This window comes from Phaseolus vulgaris, chromosome 11 (assembly GCF_051622355.1).
Source record: "Phaseolus vulgaris cultivar YP4 chromosome 11, ASM5162235v1, whole genome shotgun sequence".
Classification (NCBI taxonomy): domain Eukaryota; kingdom Viridiplantae; phylum Streptophyta; class Magnoliopsida; order Fabales; family Fabaceae; genus Phaseolus; species Phaseolus vulgaris.
Window position 1 is genome coordinate 42,086,974 of NC_143508.1, and position 22,145 is coordinate 42,109,118.

At 36.6% G+C, this 22,145-nt stretch overlaps 1 protein-coding gene and 1 pseudogene across 1 annotated transcript; both read right to left on the minus strand.

The window, feature by feature from the left end:
- Nucleotides 1–10,122: 10,122 nt before the first annotated feature.
- LOC137819485 (protochlorophyllide reductase, chloroplastic) lies at nt 10,123–13,010 on the minus strand. The gene is made up of 5 exons (XM_068623354.1): nt 12,445–13,010; nt 12,229–12,324; nt 11,303–11,831; nt 10,587–10,945; nt 10,123–10,470 (listed from the first exon to the last, which is right to left on the minus strand). The coding sequence occupies exons 1-5, from the start codon at nt 12,496–12,498 to the stop codon at nt 10,315–10,317; spliced, it is 1,194 nt and encodes a 397-aa protein (XP_068479455.1). The 5' UTR covers nt 12,499–13,010; the 3' UTR covers nt 10,123–10,314.
- Nucleotides 13,011–15,595: 2,585 nt separating this feature from the next.
- On the minus strand, nt 15,596–19,487 carry LOC150023267 (uncharacterized; annotated as a pseudogene).
- Between the last annotated feature and the right edge of the window lie 2,658 nt (nt 19,488–22,145).

A 22,145-nucleotide genomic window follows, 5' to 3' on the forward strand; every position in this document is an offset into this window, starting at 1 on the left:
AATGAATTCGATCATAGTCAGACTTATGTCAGTGGGCATTATGTTCGATGATGAAGTTCAAGCTTTACTACTGTTATCGTCTTTGCCTGACAGTTGGTCCGGAACGGTTATAGCAATTACTAGTTCAACAGGATCTGATGGATTCACTTTTGAGAAGATTCGTGATCTCATTCTTGGCGAGGACGTCCGAAGAAGGAGTTCTGGGGAATTATCTAGTGAATCGCTATATATCATCAGAGGTAAGAAAAATATCAGAGATAGTGGGAGCAAGAACAAAGGAAGGAGTCAGTCAAAGACTCGGAATTGCTCAAGTGTAACATGTTGGAACTGCAAGGAGGTGGGGCATTTCAGGAATCAATGCCCAAATGATAAACAAGTCAGCATTGCAGAAGATTCCATGGAGAAAGACCTCTTAGTTTGTTACGCGGATAGCAGTGTGGATTCCTGGGTCATGGATTCTGGTGCTTCATTTCATGCTACCCACAATAGTGAAACATTGCAGAATCTAGTTATTGGGGACTTTGGAAAGGTAAGACTAGCGGACAATAAAACTCTTAAGGTTACGGGCATGGGTGACATAGTGTTGAAGACACCAACTGGTTTCTGGACTTTGAAGGATGTCAGAGTTGTTCCAAGCTTAACGAAAAGTGTGATTTCTGTTAGGTAGTTGGACAAACAGGGACATGAAGTGAAGTTCGAAAATCAACAGTGGAAGGTCGTCAAGGGAAATCTTGTCACAGCCTGCGGAAGAAAGAGAGGTTTGTTATATATGGTCGGATTACCGTCTGAGGGAGTGACCATCCCAATTCAGAAGATAAACAAAGTCCGGTTCACAAAATCTCGTGGGCAGAAGAGGGTTGTCTTTACAAGAGAGAAACCCAGAGCCACAGGTCAGATTCAGGATAAACGAGCAAGGAAAGGTTCACGTAGACCAGTCAGAGGTACTTATGGCAGTGGGAGCACGGGTTGTGCTTCAACTAAGGTTCCTAGATGACAGTGGGTTAGAAGAACCAGTATTCCAGCTGTTGAAACTTCTCACGAAAATTTCTTGTTGAATATGGAGAGTGTTTGTTCTCAGGTTGTTCCAGGATCCGGCAGTTCCTGTAAGTGGGAGCTGGTAGGAACAGAGAACGGGTTAGTGACTGACGTGTTGAAACTCAGGGGAGTTTTAACGAAGTCTTCAAAATGATTTAGAAGGCTGGTGGCAACTAGAGGTGGAACATTGAGTTCCGTCGACAGATTACAGAAGTACATGTACACACTTGAAGCGCAGGTGAACATTGTTCCGTGACTTCAAGTGGGAGATTGTTGGGTATGAAGTCAAGACCAATTGGGTTAGGCTGAAGAGACACCATGTACACAGTTGAAGCGTAGGTGAACATTGTTCCATGGCTTCAAGTGGGAGATTGTTGGGTATTAAGCCAAAACCAATTGGGTTGGGCTGACTAGGCACCATGTTTAGTGGGTGAGCTTAATCATTGTGTCCCTTTTATAATATCTATTTAAAGAGATCACTGTACTTGTAATTGGTGTGCAACAGGATAGAATGAAAACCTAATAGTTGCCCGTGTGGATGTAGGTTGTAGTTGGCGATCGAACCACGTTAAATCTTGTATCGTTTATTCTTTTGCAGTTGATTCGTGATTATGTGTGTTGCTTTCGCGTGCGTTTTTTCCATCAAAGAAAAGTAGAATAGTTACCAATTGGTAGGGAGAACATTTCTATATTATTTACACTTCAGACATTTACATCATCCGAAATGAATATTGAGTTTTACATTGGATCATAAGACTTCTTATCTTATTTCAAAAACACCATCACACTTTTTTGTGTTGCGTGCATATATATCTAACGTAAAACTTCTAATGTAGTTAGCTCATATTCCAACAGTGAATTTACAAAATTCAAAATCGATTAGGGATAAGTGAATGTAAATTTCATTTTATAAATCAGTTTTGTATGATTAAGTTAAGTTTAAAGTTCACTTCTTAAGATGATATTAGAGTCTATATTGGTGAGAGTTTATTGGACTTATCATGTCACCCATTATCAGGTCGCTATTAGATCATCTATAAATATATAGTGTCCCGTACGAATTGATTGGTATCGATATGAGGAGGTGTGTTGAAGATCATACATCGACTAAACATAAAGTCAATTGATAATATTACAAGCTGATTTTATAAGATTGAGTTAGAATTTCACTTCTAAAAAATACTCAAAGGAAATTATTATCTAAAATAAAATATGTAACACTGTGTTCATAGTAAAGGATACAAGACATTTCGTGACAATGGTCCTTCCCTTGGATCATGTCTTTGAAGAATCTTGATGAAAGTTTTGGCTTTGTTACGAGTCTGGAGCTATAATAACACAAACGTTTTAAGATTTTCCATGTACTCTCTTTGTTGGGTTTAATAGTGCCAAAGTTCAAGAGGGGGGTGAATTGACCTCTTAAAACTTTCTTGCAGAAACAGTGTTTAACACAGTTTACAGAAAATAAATCGATTTATGTGAAAATGAACAAATTTATTTCAGCACTGTTTTTGTTTGAAAAGCGTTTATACAGCAAGGTTAATCACAAGATTATGCTGATAGACTTTCCAGATGCACACACTGATACTAAAACAAAAACCAGTGAAACACCAAAACAACAAACTTTAGTTTCAAGCAAGTGATTAAGGTTCAATTGATAGCATGCCAATTAATTGAATAACCTTTACAATCAACCTGTTCCAGTGGCCTTTAACAAACTATGAGTGTTCTTCTTGATATCAAACAATTTTCCAGAAATTAAGAACAATGAATCACAGAACAACAAGCTTCAATTTTAAGCAATTGTTTAAGGTTCAATTAATATCTTTGACAATTTCTTGAGCAACCTATCACAGTCAATCTGTTGCAGTGACTTTTAACAAATTTTATATGTTCTTATCAGAATCAAACAACTTTTCAGAAGTTAAGAACAGTATGAACTGAGCCCAGAAAGAACAAATTTATTTTCACTTGAACAGATTTATTTCTTTGCTGTTTTATCAATTATGCAGAAATGAAATTGAGGGAGTGAGAGAGAATGAACACAAGCAGTTATACTGGTTCACTCAACTGAGCTACATCCAGTTTTCACCAAAACCAGGTGGAAATCACTAAAACACAGTACAACCAAGTACAATTCCCACTGTTCTTGAAACCTACAAGAACTTAGGTACTCTTGCTGAAAAAACCTATTTCAGTTCACACACACACACTCTCCAAGAAAACCTATCAAGAAGAGTGTTCAACCAAACTATTACAAGCAATGAGAAGTGAAACGACTACACCTGATTGAGGATACAAAGATCTGCCTTAAACCAGTAAGCAAGATTGCTAGAACAGTAGCAGCACCTCACACCAAGCTTTTGGAACCAAACCAAGAACAAACACTTTGTGATTTTCGAAATCTTTGAAGAACAAATGCTAATCCTTTGTAAACTTTTGATTCTCTGCTGTAAAACTTGTTTTTGCAAATGTATGAACGATCTTTAAACTCAGAAACAAGTTTTCATTTTATAGAAAACCAACTTATAACAGAATTTTGAAAAACAGTTAAAGCTGTTATAAAATGAACAAATTGAAAATAAAATGAACAGATTTATTTTCAAAAGCAGTTAGAGAATTTGTTAAGTGAGGAGACTTAGTCAACCATTCTGGTGCTGAGATAAAACTGAAAACGTTTAAGCTTGACATGGCACCAGAGACAAAAAGAATCTATTCATTTACGGATGAACAGATTTATTTTTCAAAACGAAAGCAGAGAAAGTTTAACTATTTAAAACTCAGTCGTTTTGAAAAGAAGAAGACTTAGTCAAAATACCTGATGCACAAAATCTAATTTCCACAAGACTTAGCCAAGGCATCAGTTTAAAAAATGAATCTGTTTATTTAGAAAAGAACAGATTTATTTTTATGCAGTAAACGTGTTTTTTTTAAAATATGTGAAAAACAGTTTAAGAAAACTTATGCTTGTTCTTATCACATGGCCAGTGGTTATGAGGTGAGTTACTAAGCAAAAAGCCCACTCTTAGACAACCTCTAAGCACGACCTAAGACATACTTAAAGCAAAGCAAAATACAAATGAAATGTACATAGAAGTCTTCATCAAACACAATATTGAAGGGGCAGCAACCATCTTCAACACTCTTCCCACCAGTACCACTTACACCACCTTGCATTAATCTAACGGTTAATTTCTTTCTTTTCTCTCATCAATATAAAGAGAGTTAATCCAAAATATAAATATTTTATTCTAAATTATTTAATTGGAAATTAAAAGAAAAAGTGTTTGGTCTGATAAAAGATTAAAGTATTAGTATAACATTAATGCTATGAAACACTGACAAACATCTTTATTAGTATAGATAATTAATACATATCGTTGCAAAATAATTGATACCTATATTGTAAACTCAATTTCTATGCTAATATTGGTAATAGTTTATGTACCCGTGAGGGCTGCACGAACCGATATAACGTCTTGGACCCCAACTTCTTGTCGGTCGAATGTAAGCTCAAATTCAATTACACTCGATTAAGGTCAGCAAAGTTAATCCGTGATTAGAAGTTAGGTAATTCAACCCTAAACATGGTCCAACTCCTTAACCTGGTCCAATAAGGAAAGCCCACCACAGGTAATATAAATAGCGCAAATTCCAAGAAACAGGTACGTTATTATCTACAGTACTCTGACAACCGAGTGTCAAACCCTTTTGCTAACTTGAGCGTCAGAGTGCCTTCTATAGGTACTCCCCCATTAAGTGTTTACAAGAAGAACGAGGACCGAGGTTACGAAAGAAAGGTGAGTAACGAGTAAAGGAGGTTGGAGAGCAATACGATCGAGGAAGAAGAAAAATCCTCTCAATAGTTCTCTAGGCCCCAACCCTTACACGAGAACAATTGGCGCCCACTGTGGGACCAAGGAACATCGAGTTTCGAACGCTAGTAGATGGTATCAACCCGAAGCACGACAAGTGAGAGGATATCTGAAGCTGACCAGACCGCGTTGCTGTTATCTCTACAAAGAGAAATGGCTGAGCTGAGAAGGAGGAACGAAGAGGTGAGTAGGAAGAACAAACAAGAAATTGAAGCTCTTCGCAAGGAGAACAGAGACATGAAGAAGAAGTTGGTCGAGGGAGGACCATCCATCGTGCCGATCAATCTTGTCGGTAAGTCGCTCACCTCCCCTCCCAACCCAAAGGCAGTTGAGGAGACTAAGGATAGGGCCCCCACTCAGGAGATGGATGACGAGTCCTGTCCCAACAAGTCAATCTGCACGACCGACACAATGGATTCTGTGCGCCAACACCCGTTCACCGATTCCATCATCGGGGTTCCACTGCAAGATAAGTGGAAGGGCTTCAACAGGGACCGCTACGACAACACGACCGACCCGGATGAGCACATTGATGCGTACACCACGCACATGAGCTTGTATATTGCTGGCAATGCGGTCATGTGCCGAGTGTTCCCCACATCCCTAAAGGGAGGAGCTCTTAGCTTATTCACGAAGCTCCCTCCCTTTTTCATCGATAGCTTCGCGACGCTGATGTCTAAGTTTGAGACGCAGTTCGCCACAAGCCACCTGCACCATCTGACCTCCATTGCCTTGGTTGGTATCCGCCAAGAGAAGGGGTGCTTTGAGAACCTTTGTTGACAAGTTCAGCAAGGTGGCGATGAGGATTCAAAACATCAACCCGGATGTAGCCATGCACCAAATGTTGACAACCCTACCTCCATAACCGTTTGTCGACAGCCTCTGCATGCAGCCGGCCAGAAGCTTGGATGAGCTTAGAAAGAGGGCTGCCAAGTACATGCAATTAGAGGAATTAAGGGAGTTTCGCAAGGATGAGAATGAGCGTCTGGGCCGATCGACCAACCGAGGAGATAGGAGAAGGGACAACCGGGGCAGCTGGTTCTCAAGGTATACCCTGCTAACAACTGAGAGGGGAAGGATCCTGGACGAGGCTCTCAGCGCTGAGCTGATCCCTCTGCCTAGGAAGGCATCAAGCCCCGAAAATGCCGACCAAAGGAAACAGTGTTGGTACCACCAAAACAGTGGGCATTCCAATGAGGAATGTCAAGCCCTCAAGGATAAGATTAAAGAGCTTATCCAGGTTGGACATCTGCATTATTTCGTCCAAGGTGCATGAGGCTCAAGACGGTCCCTCATGCGGGACAAGCCCACGAAGCGGAGAAATTACTCCCCTCAGAGGGCCATAGACGACTACCGCCCATGTAGGGACGACCCCCCTGGGGAAAACGAAAGAAGAGACCGGAAGGAAGTCATCAACACCATCGCTGGAGGATTCGCTGGCGGTGGAGGCTCCAATAGTGCCTGAAAGAAACACCTACAAGCCGTGCACCAGGTGAATGCGGTGTCGTTCCGATCGAGAATGCCACCCATCACCTTTACCGATGATGGTTTCAAGGGTGTCATCGGCAAGACACCCAATGGTAATATCAGTCGATATAGATAAGTTCATGATGACTCTCTACGGCAAGTGCACCGCATTGTCAGAAGTAATAATTGTCCCTAAGGACGGATATCGATCCCACAAGCAACAATTGACTATTCAAGTACCATATTCGCTAAATATAAAGACAAAATAATAAAATTTGGTTGAGAATTGTTATAATGGCAAGAATTAACAAGAAAGCAAATCAAAGAGTAATTGCTTCAATTGGAAAAATAGGGATTGAGTTTTATCTCTCTCACTCTCATGTATTTTGATTAGCATGTCAATATTAAGTTCTTTGATTGAAATTTATACTCGTAGAAAATTCATTTATATCGATCTCTCGCATATAAAATCCTTAAGAATGTTTCCTAAATATCGATCTCTCGCATACTTATAAAAACAACCTAGAATCACATCAGACGTTTATGGAAATTAACATTTCAAGTCTATCATTAGCACTAAAATATTTTGGGTATTATTGTTTAGGTCTGAACCTTAAAAATACCTCTCGGTCAGATTTAAGATTCTCAATTTGTCATGGAAATTTAGAAGTAAAACAACAATACCAATAGTCAATCAAGAACTGAATATTTTAATATAAGATATCACCTCAATACATAAGAGTTCGAGCATATTACTCCTAATCCTAAAGGGTAGAATTAGCCACACATACTTCTAGTACCTTCCATTCTCCCAATTGTGTTACAATTCACTCTATGGTGTTTTCCTCTCAATCTGGCACACTAGGGTTAAGCCTCTAGCCCCACATTTAACCTAATTTTCTAGGGTTAGGTTGCTTCCTGTGTCGCGCTAATGGGCTAAGTGATAAAACATAAAAAGGCCCAATCTGTCTGACGCATTCTCGCTTGAGCGAGATACTCCTGTTGCGAAATTGACTTTTTTGGTGCTTTTGTCTATTTTGGGACCTTCCAGCTTTCTCTCTTTAGCTCAAATCATTATTCTTTAATCCAAATCTCCAATCTTCCCTAGAAACCTCTAATTAACACCAAATTTGAGAATAAAATGCTCTTATTCAAATAAAGATCATAAAAAATGTAAAAAAGTATAAATTCATAAATTAGGGATTATTTTATATGTAAATTAGCAATTAATACTCATAAGTTTGTCTATATTTTAATATGAAATATTACTGAAATTAGGCACTTAATAGTTCAGCATCATGAAAACATTGGTGGACCAAGGGAGTTTAGTAGACATCCTCTACTGAAAAACCTTCAAAGCCACGAGGATACCTGAGGTAGAAATGGTACCTTGAGCTTTGCAGGTGAGAAGGTTGGTACTAAAGGGTACATCGAACTTTATACCACCTTCGGCCAGGGGAAGAACAACAAAACTATCAGGATCAGGTACTTGGTGATCGACACCAACACCTCGTACAACATTCTCCCCGGACGACTGTCCATCAACTGGCTGATGGCGATCGTCTCAACACCCCACCTTGCAATGAAGTTCTCTTCAGCGTCAGGGGACATTCTCACGTTGCATGTGGATCAGAAAGTTGCCCGAGAAGCCCGATACATGATATGGTTGGCCAACATAGTAATGGTCACCAAATCGAACGACAAATGGAGAATGTGTGTGGATTACTTGAACCTGAACAAAGCCTGCCTGAAGGACTCGTATCCACTCCCAAACATTGACCGGTTGGTAGATGGAGCAGCCGGCCACAAAATCCTCGGTTTTATGAATGCTTACTCTGGGTACAACCAAATCAACATGCACCCTCAGGACAAGGAGAAAACCACCTTTGTGACGATTGATGCGAACTACTACTATAGGGTAATACCGTTTGGACTGAAGAATGCTAGGGCGACCTACCAGAGGCTCATGGATAAGATCTTCAAGGCTCTTATCGGCCGATGCATAGAGGTATATGTGGACGACATCGTGGTGAAGTCCGACTCGTTCGAGCAGCACGTCAAAGACCTGGAAGAGGTCTTCGAAGCCTTCAGACGTACCGACATGAGGCTCAACCCTGAGAAATGCACGTTTGGGGTCGAGGGAGGAAAGTTCCTGGGTTTCATGCTAACCACCGGGGGATCGAGGCTAACCCGAACAAGTGTCGGACGATCGCCAAGATGCGAAGTCCCTAGAACATAAAAGAGGTCCAACAGCTCATGGGACGCCTCACCGCCCTCTCGAGGTTCGTCCTCCGGTTGGCTGAGAGGACCAAGCCGATGGTGCAACTACTCCGCAAGGCGTCCAAATTTAGCTAGGACGAGAAGTGCGAAGAGATCTTCCAACAATTAAATAACTTCTTGTCATCTCCAGCAGTCATCCAGAAGTCGAGACCTGACCAACCCATTATGGTGTACCTAGCGATCTCTAAGGAAGTGGTAAACATAGTGTTGGTTCAAGAAGTGGAAAATGAAGAGCGCCCGGTATATTTCGTTAGTCAGACACTCCATGCGGCCGAGTAAAGGTACCAAATGATTGAGAAGGTGGTCCTCGCTCTAGTCCTGAGGGACAGGTGGATGCGCCCATACTTCCAGAACAACCCCATTACGGTAAGAAGCGACTACCCCATTTTAAAAAATTTATCTAAGTCCGACCTTGTAGGACGAATGATAGAGTGATCGGTTGAACTTTTAGAGTTCGACATCCGGTACAAGCCGAGAGTGCTATAAAATTCCAATGTTGACCGACTTCTCCGTCAAGCTCACACCTCTCCCTAACCTCTCGGCCGGGTGGACGCTTTAGGCCCAACCCTTACAAGAAAATAGTTTGTACCAATAAAAATAAGTCTGACGACTCATTCTAAGTAAATATATGGAATTTTCATTTGTAATAGTGCCTTAAAAGGAAGATTGACATGCATTCAAGATTCAAGGGTCAACCGCCTACTCCCAAACTAATCACAAAAGTATACGGAGTTTAAATGGATTTTTGGTTCTTAAATATTATTTTCGTTTATCGTCATTTAATAATAATTATGTCATATTGTTTTCGATGAATTTTATCAATAAAAACAAAACATAATTCCATAAGTATTTGAGAAAGATAACAATTACTTCTTTTTTAAAATATTTCACTCTCTAGGATAAATTATTTGGTATGGGGTTTCCATTAAATTATTATAAATTAAATATCAATGTTCAAAACATGTTGACAAAATAAAGATGTTATTTGTAGCAATATTTATTTTAAATTGGCAAGAAATAGAAAAAAATGTAAGTTAAATAATACCAGAAAGTAAAAAAAGAACAATAAAAATACCTAAAATGATTAAAGCAAATAAACTACATAAAAATATAACAAAACCATAAAATGATATAATGTAAATAATTGAAATGCAATTGACAACATTTAATGCGTTTTAAAAATAATTGTCAAATTATTAATACATTTAGGCTAAAGTTATACGGGTTATGTGTCCAACCCGTCCCACATGAGCTGTAAATTATGCGAGACGGACCTAAATAGGTTAGCGGATTAAAATAAACAATCCGTGCCGTTTTTCTTTTTAAGTGGACCCACAGCCCCTCCCACTTTGTTACCAAATGATTTAGCCAATTCACTTTGGAGTTCTTCTGGTAAGTGTGTATTAAGTATTAATGTAATAAAAAATGTATAAAGAAAAGATGAAGGGGTAGAAGGTCCAAATGCTGAATTAAGCAAAATGCATTCATGTGCACTTTGAAAGGATTGATCGAGAGTAGTCATCAAGACAAGAGGAGTTAGCCGCTAGAAGAAGCACCAATAAAAAAAAAGCACCAGAAAAGGGTCTAAAGTCTTGTGAGATGTTATTGAACTCTGTGACAAATGCCCCTCGATCATGGAAGCTGTGAAGATGCCACTTTAAGCCAAACCAACAAGTTTCTCACTGATCTCCCAAACCTTGCGAGCTTTATCTGCATCACTAGCCTCTTGTGACAATTGGTTTTCAAATGAAGCAGAGGCCTTGTTCCAGCTCCAGTAAACACCTGATTTTGTTAGGCTTGGATCACTCACAACCTATACAAGGTTAAAACAGTTCAAATATGAGACACAAGGACTCCTCAAAAGCTCATTCCAACACACACAGAAGTATATAACCATCTACATAGTCTCTTATGGGTAGTTTCTATTACCTGTGCAAGCCTCTTTCCTGATTCATCTTCTGAGACAAAGCCCTTGGTTATGTACTTTTGGAATGGAGGGAAGAGAAGTCTGAATAAGGGAATGTGTTCTCTGAACAAGCCTGTTGTTGCAATGCAACCCGGGTAGAGGGAAGCAAATGTGATTCCAGTTTCTTCATGGAATCTTCTGTGGAATTCTTGCATGGTAAGCATATTGCAGACTTTGCTGTCCTTGTACGCCTTTGCGCCATCAAAGGATCCTCCATCTATCATGGCTGAAGTGTTTAGTCCATTCAAGCCTGCAGCTAGTCCCCTCATGTCACCAAGGTTAGCCTTTGGTGGCACATTTCCTGCCAAGGTGTTTGTGTTTCCTGTTTGATTAACAAAGTTGTCAGCACCAATATCAATCATAAAGCCTTCAGTAAAATAATGGCTGACAAGAGAATAACCACAAAAAAAACATTCTTTATCATTGGTGATGTTCACGTGGATCCTACTCATAGAAATGTGTCAAAAAGTATGATACTAATATTTTTCTCTAGTAAGAGGCATGCCAAAACTCCATGATGGTCACTCCCATTCCCTATTTACTAGAACTAGTTTCATCTTATAATAGTGCATTATAAACGAATGCATCTCAGATAGTGTGATTGAGTTTAGGCCTGAATGGTATTGGACTTATCCTAATAGCAAGCATTTCTCTTGATAAACATCAGAATGAATTATACCTGTAATTGAGCCAACAATGATCAACCTCTTAGAAGGGTAATCAGATTTGTTCAAGTCCTCAAGCAATAGGCGAGAAAGCAGGAAATGGCCCAAATGGTTTGTTCCAACACTGAGTTCGAAGCCATCGGCAGTGTATGTAGGTTCACTAGCAGTTGGCAAGTAAACTGCAGCATTGCAAACAAGCACATCCAGTGGCCTGCCTGATTGCCTGAAGTTGTACACAAATTGTCTGACACTATCAAGGGAGGCAAGGTCCAAATGTATAACAGTGTAGTTTTCCTTAGCCATGCCAGCAGCTTTTGCAGCCCTTTCAGCTTTCAGGAAATCCCTGCAAGCCATTATCACATGCCACTTTCCTGTCTCAGCCAAAGCCTTAGCAGTGGCCAAGCCCAATCCAGAGGAAGCTCCAGTGATAATAACACTTCCTTTCCTCAATGTTTTCTTGCCTTCTGGAGAAGCCTTTGTGACTCCTGGAGTTGTTGCCACTGATTGGACCCTTAAAGGACAATTTTTCTGCTGGAATTCCCTCTGATTAAGAGTAAAATTGAAATTAACATCATGTATATAGTCCATGAAAACTAAAACAGAAAGAAAAACCTATGTGAAAATGTAATCTGTTATGAAGAATGTCAGTAACAAGTTTTGTTCCAACACATCAGTAAATAAATTGAGTATTAAGAGTAATATGAAATTCAAACAATAATAGTAAAGAATAAGATCATCAATAAGACATTCATGATGTTCGTATTAAAATCATTAAAAAATTATATAAAAGGATGTTTTTATTTTACATTCACGTCGTAATAAAGGATATGTTGAGCATGTTATGTTAAAAGGTTAGTAACATTTCTGCTGAAGTTATATACCGAATGGAATGTAATGACAAATTATGAACAATGAAGTAAAATTATGTTACAGTATTTACTTTGCATGAAAATGAGGGAGAGCTGAAGTCGGCTTTGAGAGCGTCTGCCATTGAAAGACCAAACATTGTGGTGTTCCTGAGAGACGTGGCAGTTCCCTGAAAGAACAAAAACACATTTCCCAAAGCTTTAGTACATGTTTTCTCTTCAAATGGCACACTAAAAGAGAAAAGTGTAGACAACAAGAAGATATGATAATGTGACAGAATGAAGAAAACCTCTTTGGCAACAGAGAAAGAAGCAGAAACCAAAGAAGCAGCCTGGAGAGCCATTGGAACTTGAGAGAGAGAAAAATGTGAATTGGGTCTGTTGTTTAGGAATGTTCCACTGAATTAGTTGAAGAGGGAATGTGATTGCAATGAATTTATACAGTGAAGTGTTGCTTTGGATATGAGAGGATAAGATAGTTTGCAGCATGTGCACATGCCAGGTCACTTCAAACGGGCCAATAAGGTTGTGAGTTCTAGATTTCTGGTGATACTTTTCTTAACTTTGTGCTTGGACTTTGCAAATATGGGATATTTTGATTCGTTGCAGGTATCAACAGCGAACATCGATGATGAAAGGGACTGGGAATGGAAGCACATCTGGAGTAGACGGCAAAAAAACAAACCTTATTTTGTCAGCTATGTGGTTAGAAAAGATATTTGTTCATATCTTCACCACGAAGGTCCTAGAAATTTTGAGAAGCTAAACAAATTAGACATAGTTTTCTAACTAAATTAGGTTTTGGTATGTAAATGAGACTTTTTATAGTTCTTAAATTTCATGTTTTGTTTGACTTAATAGATTTGAAGATGAATCTGAGAGATTCTATTTGAGTAGATATGACTAAAAATAAATTAAAAATGAAATTATTTGAACTAAGAAAAATAACTAAAAGCAACATGATAATCTTTTTGGTATTTTTTCATCTTTTCGTACTTATTTTTCTCGCACATGAGTTAACAGTGAGACGAAGTACTCGCAAATCTATCCAAATTAACAGTACAAACCCGACGAAAACAGAGTGTGAAAGTTTTAGTCCATGTAGGCTTGCTCAATTATTAGAATTCTAAAAGTTGAATGCATGTGGATATCTGTCTTATTAATTAGCAAAATACATTTAATTGACAATTAATATAAAATAAACAAAAAAATGTATGTTTTTGGTTTCTGAAATTCTAAATAAGCTAAATTTTGGTATCATTCCTTGAAATTCACATTAAAAAAATAAATAAATTTAGTTTTTCTTTCATTTGTGTAAGAAAATGCCGCTAAAAAGTAGAATTCATAAATCAAGCGTTTTGATTTACGAGGGTGGATATACAAATAACCACCATTGTAAATCAAGCGTTTTGATTTACAAGGACGGTTGTACAAATAGTCGTCCTTGTAAATAAACTTAATTATAAAAATGTCACCGTATTTTTTACGAAAGCGTTTCAGCGCAAAGTCGCTCTAAATAAACCGCATTTTTATATATTTTGCACTAGTGTATATATTAAGATGATAATAAACACAATTAGGTGTGTTAAGATTTCTCAACGAAGCTACCAAGTATGCACATTTTGTTAAAACTCGTGTTCCTGGAGAGGTGTTCAAACTCATTCCTATACCTATAGAGGTGTTAAGACTCGTGCTCCTGGAGAGGTGTTGAATACTCGTTCCTAGAGAGGTGTTCAAACTTAGTGTAGCTTGAGAGGTGTAAGAATACTTGTCTTAAATATGTGTTAAAACTCGTTTAGTGAAAGACTCTTAAGTGGGTTGCATAAGGGGATTCGACGTAGCCCTAGTTGTGGGGTGAACCAATATAAATGTGTGTGTACTTTTCTCTACTACATACTCTTTTGGACATGACTAGTGCAAAAAATACTTTTTATGACGATTCTACAAGACTTTGTATGACGTTTCTGATGGAGATACAAATTCAAGCGCTATAAAAAATCTGCACTTTCTATGTCGGTTGAAAAATTGACATAGTAAGTTGACTTACTATGACTATTGTCTATAAACCGTCATAAAATGTACAAAATACCTGTCATAATATATTCAGACAAAACTTTCTATAGGTGATACTTCTACAATCGTCATAGAAAATACGACTTACTATGATGGTTTTCATTAGAACTATCATAGTAAGTGGTTTACTATGACAAATATTCTTACATCCGTCATAGTAAATAAGACTTTTTATGTCATCTATTGCAATAACCATCATAGTAAGTTTGCATTTTTTACAAAAAACGATTGTTTTGACCGCATTCATTAATAACAATCATTTGCATACAAATTTTAGATAAACTCATTCATTGATCCATCCCCCCATTCATTAATAATAATCACTTGCATATTATTAAAGGAAAAGAAAGAATAGGGTAAAATCACTTGTGTATATTGAACACATAGGGTTATGTTTATATAGGAAAAGAAACATAAGGTCTAAGCCCATTACATAAATTTGAAATATCTAACAATATCTCATAATATCAAATAATATCTAATTACATCTAATAATATCTAACACATATCAATGTTATCTAGACAATTGCATACAATTTCCAGACAAACCCATTCATTGATCATTTTTCTTTCATTCATTAATAACAATCACCTATATATCAATGTTATTTATACAATTGCATACAATTTACAAAAAAACCCATTCATTTATCACATTTTCCCCATTCATTAATCATAATCACTTGCATATCAACGTTATCCAAACAAACTCATTCATCGATTAATTTTCTTTCATCCATTAATAACAATCATCTACATATCAATGTAGTCAATTGCATATAATTTACAGACAAAAACATTTATTGTTCAAATTTTCTCCACTCATTAATAACACTTACCTGCATATCAATGTTATCCAGACAATTGCATATTATTTTCGAAAAAAACCCATTCATTGATGAATTTTATTCCATTCATTAATAACAATCACTTGCATATCAATGTTATCCAAAGAATTGCATACAACTTACAGACAAACCCATTCACTGATATAATTTTCCGCATTCATTAATAACAATCACCTACATATCAATGTTATCCAAACAATTGCATACAATTTCCGGACAAACCCATTCATTGATCAATTTTACTTCATTCATTTATAACAATCACTTGTATATCAATGTTATCCAGTCAATTACATACAATTTCCGGACAAACCCATTCATTGATCCAATTTTTTCCATTCATTAACAACAATCACCATATTAATGTTATCCTGACAATTGCATACAATTTTCACATAAACTTAATCATTTATCAATTTTAATCTATTCATTAATAACAATCAACTGCATATAATGTTATCCAGACAATTGCATACAATTTACAGACAAACTCATTCATTGATCAATAAATTAACGAAATTTACATCTTATTAGAAACAATAAAAAAGAATGAAGCCCAATGCATTCTAATGTCTTCTATATCTTTATCCTTTAATGGAGATGGATCGTTGAATAACTACAACAAAATTGACATAATCATTAAAAAGTGAAATTCACAATTAAATAATTCAGGTATTTGCGTAAATTTTTTATTACCTCTCTGTGTGTTTTAGTAATGTTTACAGACATGATTGTGTGCATTGCTTCATTACATAATATTCACACTCATAGCTTTCTGATTGATGTGAACACTACAAATTAAAACACCAATATAAGATATTTTATATCATAATTAAATAGTGGTGGGACAAATAAGTTACATTAGGTGCAATTACTTGTATCTTCTTCCTAGCTACATGTGGAAAGCCTTGCAATCTCGAATGAGCCTCCAAAGTCCTATAAAAAGGTAGACATTCGTTAATTCATATTAATCATTAAGGTAGGAAATATAATACAATAAAAAAATTACGCGTCTAGTAAATGTTTGATGGCCAAAGTGTAAGTTTTCTTATGCAATGAACACAAAATTTTTAACAAGAGTGATTAAGAGCTTTGAAGAATCCAAATCCAAGGTGTTTGATGAAAGGCTGGTGTTGCAGTTATGTTTGGGTGGGATCTGGGTAGATTAAAGTGTGATTCACTCTTTTGTTGAATCTAAAACTGATGTGAATTGAAACCTTTTTTTTTTTTTAAAATTAGATGTTTTTCCAACTAAGTGAAAAACAACCTGTTGTTTTTTCGAATCAACCGGTTGTTTTGCTCTTAGAGGTTTTTGGAAAAGGTTGAAAGCTGTTTGACTTGGTTGACTTAACTGTCAAACCAAATCAATCGGTTGTTTCGTGTTTTCAACCGATTGTTTCTTTGAAAATCCTAACAAATTTCTATTTTGAATGGTGAATTTGTCTTAAATGGTTTCTAATTGAATACGCCCCTTCATTAAATGTTTTAACCAATCCTTGGAAAATATAAATAGTTTGTTATATGTTTCTGAAGAGTAAGAAACAATTTTGAGAATTTCACTTTGACATATTTGATCTCTAAGTTTTCAAGATTCACATCAAGCTTTGGATTTTCAAGTGAGAGTGGAATAGAATTGCAATTGCATTCTTTTGAGTTGTATTTTGAACATGGGTAATCCTTTTCTTAATCTTTTGTATTTCTATTGTTGTATTGCCAAGGAGTGTTGTGTGTTCTTGAGGTGTTCAAGATCAATACTCTTGGTGTTGTTTGCCAAAGGTAGTGTGTTTCTTGAGGGGTTCAAGGTCACTACTTTGGTGTGTGGTGTTTGTAATCTGGTTTAATTGCTTAGTGGATTACCCAGTGGTTTCTGGGAACTGGATGTAGCTCTTGTTGTAAGAGTGAACTAGTATAAATTGCTTTTGTGCATTTCTCTTTCTCTGATCTCTTTTAAATTCTGTTTTTAAATTGTTTAAGTTTTGACTGGTATAAACAACCGATTGATTCGAAGTAACAACCGATTGTTTTTTTGTATTTCTCTTTAAAATAGTTTGTGTTCTTGGCTAACTTGGTTCCTCTTCTGGATTTCTTCACCGAGTTTCATTAAACCTTCAAAAGTTTTCGAAAATATCTTATAAACAATTCACCCCCCCCCCCCCTCTTGTCTAAAGTCATATGTTCTAACAAAGATAACCACGAGAAAATGATGAGGAATAATGATCAACAACTGCCAATGACCCCTATGAGTTATAATAATATTAATAATAAATAAATTCTAAATTAATTAACTGTAATTTAAAAATATATATTTACTAGTGTAAGTAAGGTGCTAAATACACTTCTTTGCCTGCATTTTGAAATGTCTCTATTAAGTATGTTTTCACTTCACTCGCTTTATTTCTTATACTCTGAATGGCAACTAGGTCAAGAAATCCATAAATATAAACATTCTTCTTCTTGATGCAGAGGTGATGGAAATACCTTAAACATTAAAAAAATAATGTTAAAGTAAAATATGAATATATTAAACTATTTAAAGGTTAATGAAAGTATACTTACAACAACCAAAGTTGTAGAACCGATATAGATAGTTGATAACTACCAATAAAAATCTCACAAATATCCAAATGATATATAAAAAAGGGACGCTACTGGTTCTACCTACAACATCAGGAGACATATCTGATTGGACAATTTGCTTTCCAATTGTCACTACATGATGTGAGTTGATTTTAATGGTTCCATTTTAAAGGTGACACTTTACTTATGGTTTGGATTTTAACAAATATATGGTAAGACCTAGGGAAGATCCCCACTGGACACGAACTTAACCAAGTGGTTAAGTAAGTGTGAAGGTTCACTTCCAAAGGTAAAAAGGAAAATCACATTATAAGGTGACAATGATGCATAGTGCGAAAATTAAAAGGCATGAAAGGAAACACAATAACATGATGGAAACAGAAATGAACAAAATGAAAGTGGCGTATGGAAATGGTAGAAAGGATGAAAGAAAGAATTCTTATGGTGTGAGTTGAGAATGGACACGCCACTTGGAGTATGGTTTCTCTAAGATGAGTGTAGCAAGGCTGCCACTTAAGAGCTCTCAACTCACTTAAGATATGACCTAAAGCTAGAGAACCAAGCCTCACAAAATTTGTGCAAAGTTTTTCTTCTATGTCAAATTTCAACATGAAAATACAAGGAGTAAGGTACCCTATTTATAGGAGATGGTGCCTTGGTAAACGAAAAGCAAGGGTAGGATGGGAAACACTAAAAAGGGGCGGCCTTAGGCATGGACTAAGTTAATGTCGCACCCTAAGTCCTATTTTTCTAGAAAATAGGTCAAATTCCTACCCTAAAAGGCTATGCTCAAGCTAAAGTGATAAGCACACCCCCTATTATGCTAAAGGAAACCTATTCTACTGAGATTAAAAATAAAGACACTAGTTGATGCTCAGCTCCCAAGGCCTGTGCTCTACTCCTTGTGATTCTCTGGGGAAGACTAGATGCTAAAGCATTGGCTAGAGGTAAATCTTGACCTAGCCCTGTGTCTTGAGTCATGCTCCTGGAACGCTGGGCTTGGTCAGTGGGCGCACCCTCTTTTAGGTCCTCATCACTACCACTGCACCAAGTCGTTGGAGAAAAGATATTTGTGGTTTTGGAGGGTTTACAACTTTTGAATTTTTAGACTCATCCTAAATTTAAATAAAATTAGTATATAAATATAACTCGTGTGCAGATATTAAAAAGGATAAAAATAATCGTTACTAGAATCGGCTTTGCCAATCTAGTTGGCCAAATGATAAAAATCCCTGGGGCATGTCCTACTATTTGAACCTTTTCAGTGGGCATAGGAACTCGAGCAGAAGAATCTTGAACATTAATAACCACCACTCGTATCATATAATCCTTAATCGTTCGATGGTGATAAATTTTACCTAAGACCACATAAATATACGAGAATAAACAAATATAAACCAAAAATTATAATTGGAATAAAATTTTCCTAAGGCCACCAAATGTTGGGGAGGATCATCAACGCACAATTCGCAACCAACAAAGATATCAACACCACCATTCCCTGATTCTTCAATAGTATGAGAACTTCCCTTTGTTCTGGCAAGAAGAGGGGAAACCTCTAGAGGTGAAGGGGCAGTAGGAGGTTGAATGGAAACTCCCATCGATATTTCCAACAAAAATTCATCCAGTACCATGAACACATCCTTCTTAAAGTCATCTTTGAGAAGTTTCTTGTCGGCCTCACTAAGTTGTGATAAAGTAACATGTCGAGCTGGAGTACCAAAGAATTGCCTAATGCCTATGCCTCATATAGTACCGCGAACACATCCTAAATGCTCTAGACGATCAATGGCAACCGCTAATATGTCTTCACGTCCTTTGTAGCGAATGTTCATTGAGAGCTTTGCTCTACCAAATCATCCTACAAAAACAAACATTTTAATGCAAATTTCAACCTGAAAATCAACTTTCATTAAAATATCAAAATAATTTATGTCATGAGTTACTTACAATCCGCTCAACTATGATCCGCGTTTCTTCAGATGTGTAATCTCCCGATAATTTTTTGCGAGCTCTACTCCACTTTTTGTGGCGAAGAGGTGGAGTTATCAAACTCAAACTTGACTCGTCATTGGGAACTGAGGAAGAGGCCTCAAAAATCATAATTCGCTTCAACCTATCATATCCACCAGGAGACAATCTGTGGGGGTAGACATTATTTTTTTGAGCGTCTTGTGTAACTTTCTCCTTGTGATGTGAGTTGATTTTAGATTTGTCCATTTTAAGGGTGACACTTTGTTTATGATTTGGAATTTTAGCAATTATAGGGTGAGACCTAGGGAAGATCCCCAATGGACACGAACTTAACCAAGAGGTTAAGTAAGTGTGAAGGTTCACTTCCAAAGGCAACAAGTAAAACACAAGATATGGTCAAGGTCGCACCCTAGGCTCAATCTTCTAGAAGTTAGGTCAACTTTCTACCCTAAAAGGCTAAACACAAGCTAAAAATGATAAGCACACCCCCTATTATGCTAAAAGAAACCTATTCTATTGAGATTAAAAATAAGGACACTAGCTGGTGCTCAGCCCCCATGGCCTGGGTTGTACTCCTCATGATGCTCTGGGGAAGACTAGGTGCTGATGAAGCATTGACTAGAAGTGGATCCTGACCTAGCCCTGTATCTTGAGTCATGCTCCAAGTCATCCTCCTGGAAGGTCGGGTTTGGTTAGTGAGTGTGCTCTTTCTCAGGTCCTCATCATGCTCTTCGGGTGGGAGAGAATTCATCCACGAATTTGCAACACCTGCATAGAAAGGAGTTAGATCACTAACATTGAAAGAATGACTACCTAAATATGCGTTAGGTAAATATAACTCATAAGCATTGTCATTGAGAAATTTTTCAGAAATTGTTGCCCTTAAAATCCAAGGATCCAGGAAGTTTTAATATTCCAGTAACAATAGGTTCCTTATCTATGGACGAGGTTTTATTGGATTTGGGGGAAAGTATCAATTTAATGCCTCTATCTATGCTGAAAAGGATAGGTGATTTGGAGGTTAAACCCACTAGGATGACACTACAATTAACTGATAGATCAATCAAGTATTCGTATGGTGTGGTTGAAGATGTTCTTGTTAAGGTGGAAAAATTAATATTTTCTATGGATTTTGTTATGATGGACATAAAAGAAGGTTCCCTTAATACTTGGCAGACCGTTCATGAAAACTGCTAAAGTGAGTTGATGAAGGAAAGCTTAAGAGATCATGATGACGAGGTAACTTTCAATATTTTTTATGGTTTGAAACATTCTAATACAGGGAAAGATTTCTTAAAAACAGATGTAACAAAGTAAGTCATTTCTGAAACTAAAGAGCAGTTGGACCTTTCAAATAGCTTAGAGAAAGTTATACATCATTGTACTTCACAAGCAGTTAAAACAAAGAAAGAGCTTGAATAAGAATTTGTGGAAAACCAACTCACTACTAAAGATTCATCTACATCATATATAAAAGAGGAAGATAAGGTTCAATAAAATTAAATTATAGTGCATGATGAATTTAAACCTGGTCAACCTTTCAAGTTTAGAAGGGGTAAGCTAAAATTCCAACCTAAATGGTTGAAGACTAAAGGGTTAAGTTTAAGGGTTGTCAAAAAAATCAGGACTGATGGAACTATTGAACTTGAAAGTCCATTCTCTAGAAGAACTAAAGTTGTAACCAAGAAATTGTTGCAAAAAGGGGTCATCCACCTTGACTGAAACAAGCTTCAAGCTATATGACGTTAAACAAGTGTTTTCTAGGATGCAACTCAGGATAAAATTTTATTTCTTTATTATTATTGTTTAATTTTTTATTTTATTTCTTTCGCTTTGATACTAATTGATAAAATACATGTTAATTTTTCAAAAAATAGAATTGTTGTGCAGAGAAACTCAATCCATGTATGCCTCCAGATCAATTTGGAGCTTATGTTGCATGGGCAGGGAACACGTATTATTTTGTTGGGGGGAAGGTTTAGCAGATGAAGCAGGACCATCTACAACTGCAGATGAAGAGTTTAACATCGAACTGGATGACTTATTAAGAAGTGATAATTGAGCATAAAGAAAAAAAAAAGGTTTTATCTTTCTAGTTATTTCCTTTTAGTTTTTTTAAATTGCTTATATTTTTTAGTTGTTTAATTTGCTTATATTTTTTATTGTTTAGTTATTTTTAGTTTTAATTAAATTGTTGAGTTGTTTTTCTAGTTTTATTTTTTTTCTTAAATAATATTATAAGAACTAGAATATTAATTTGAATTGTGAAAAAAAGTATTAATCAAACTTTGTGTTTAAAGATTAGAACAGTGCAATGAATTACATGGGTTGGAAGAGAAAATGTGTTGAATCCATATTCAAATGTTGTTGAGATTGTGATACATGAAAATTTAACAGGATGATTAGTTGGAAATGAAATGACAAATAATAAGGAATTAGATTAATTAAACCAAGTGTATGTGAATCTTAAACAGTTTGAGAGTTTCACTAATGAATTGACAATTGTGGTTGCTTAATTA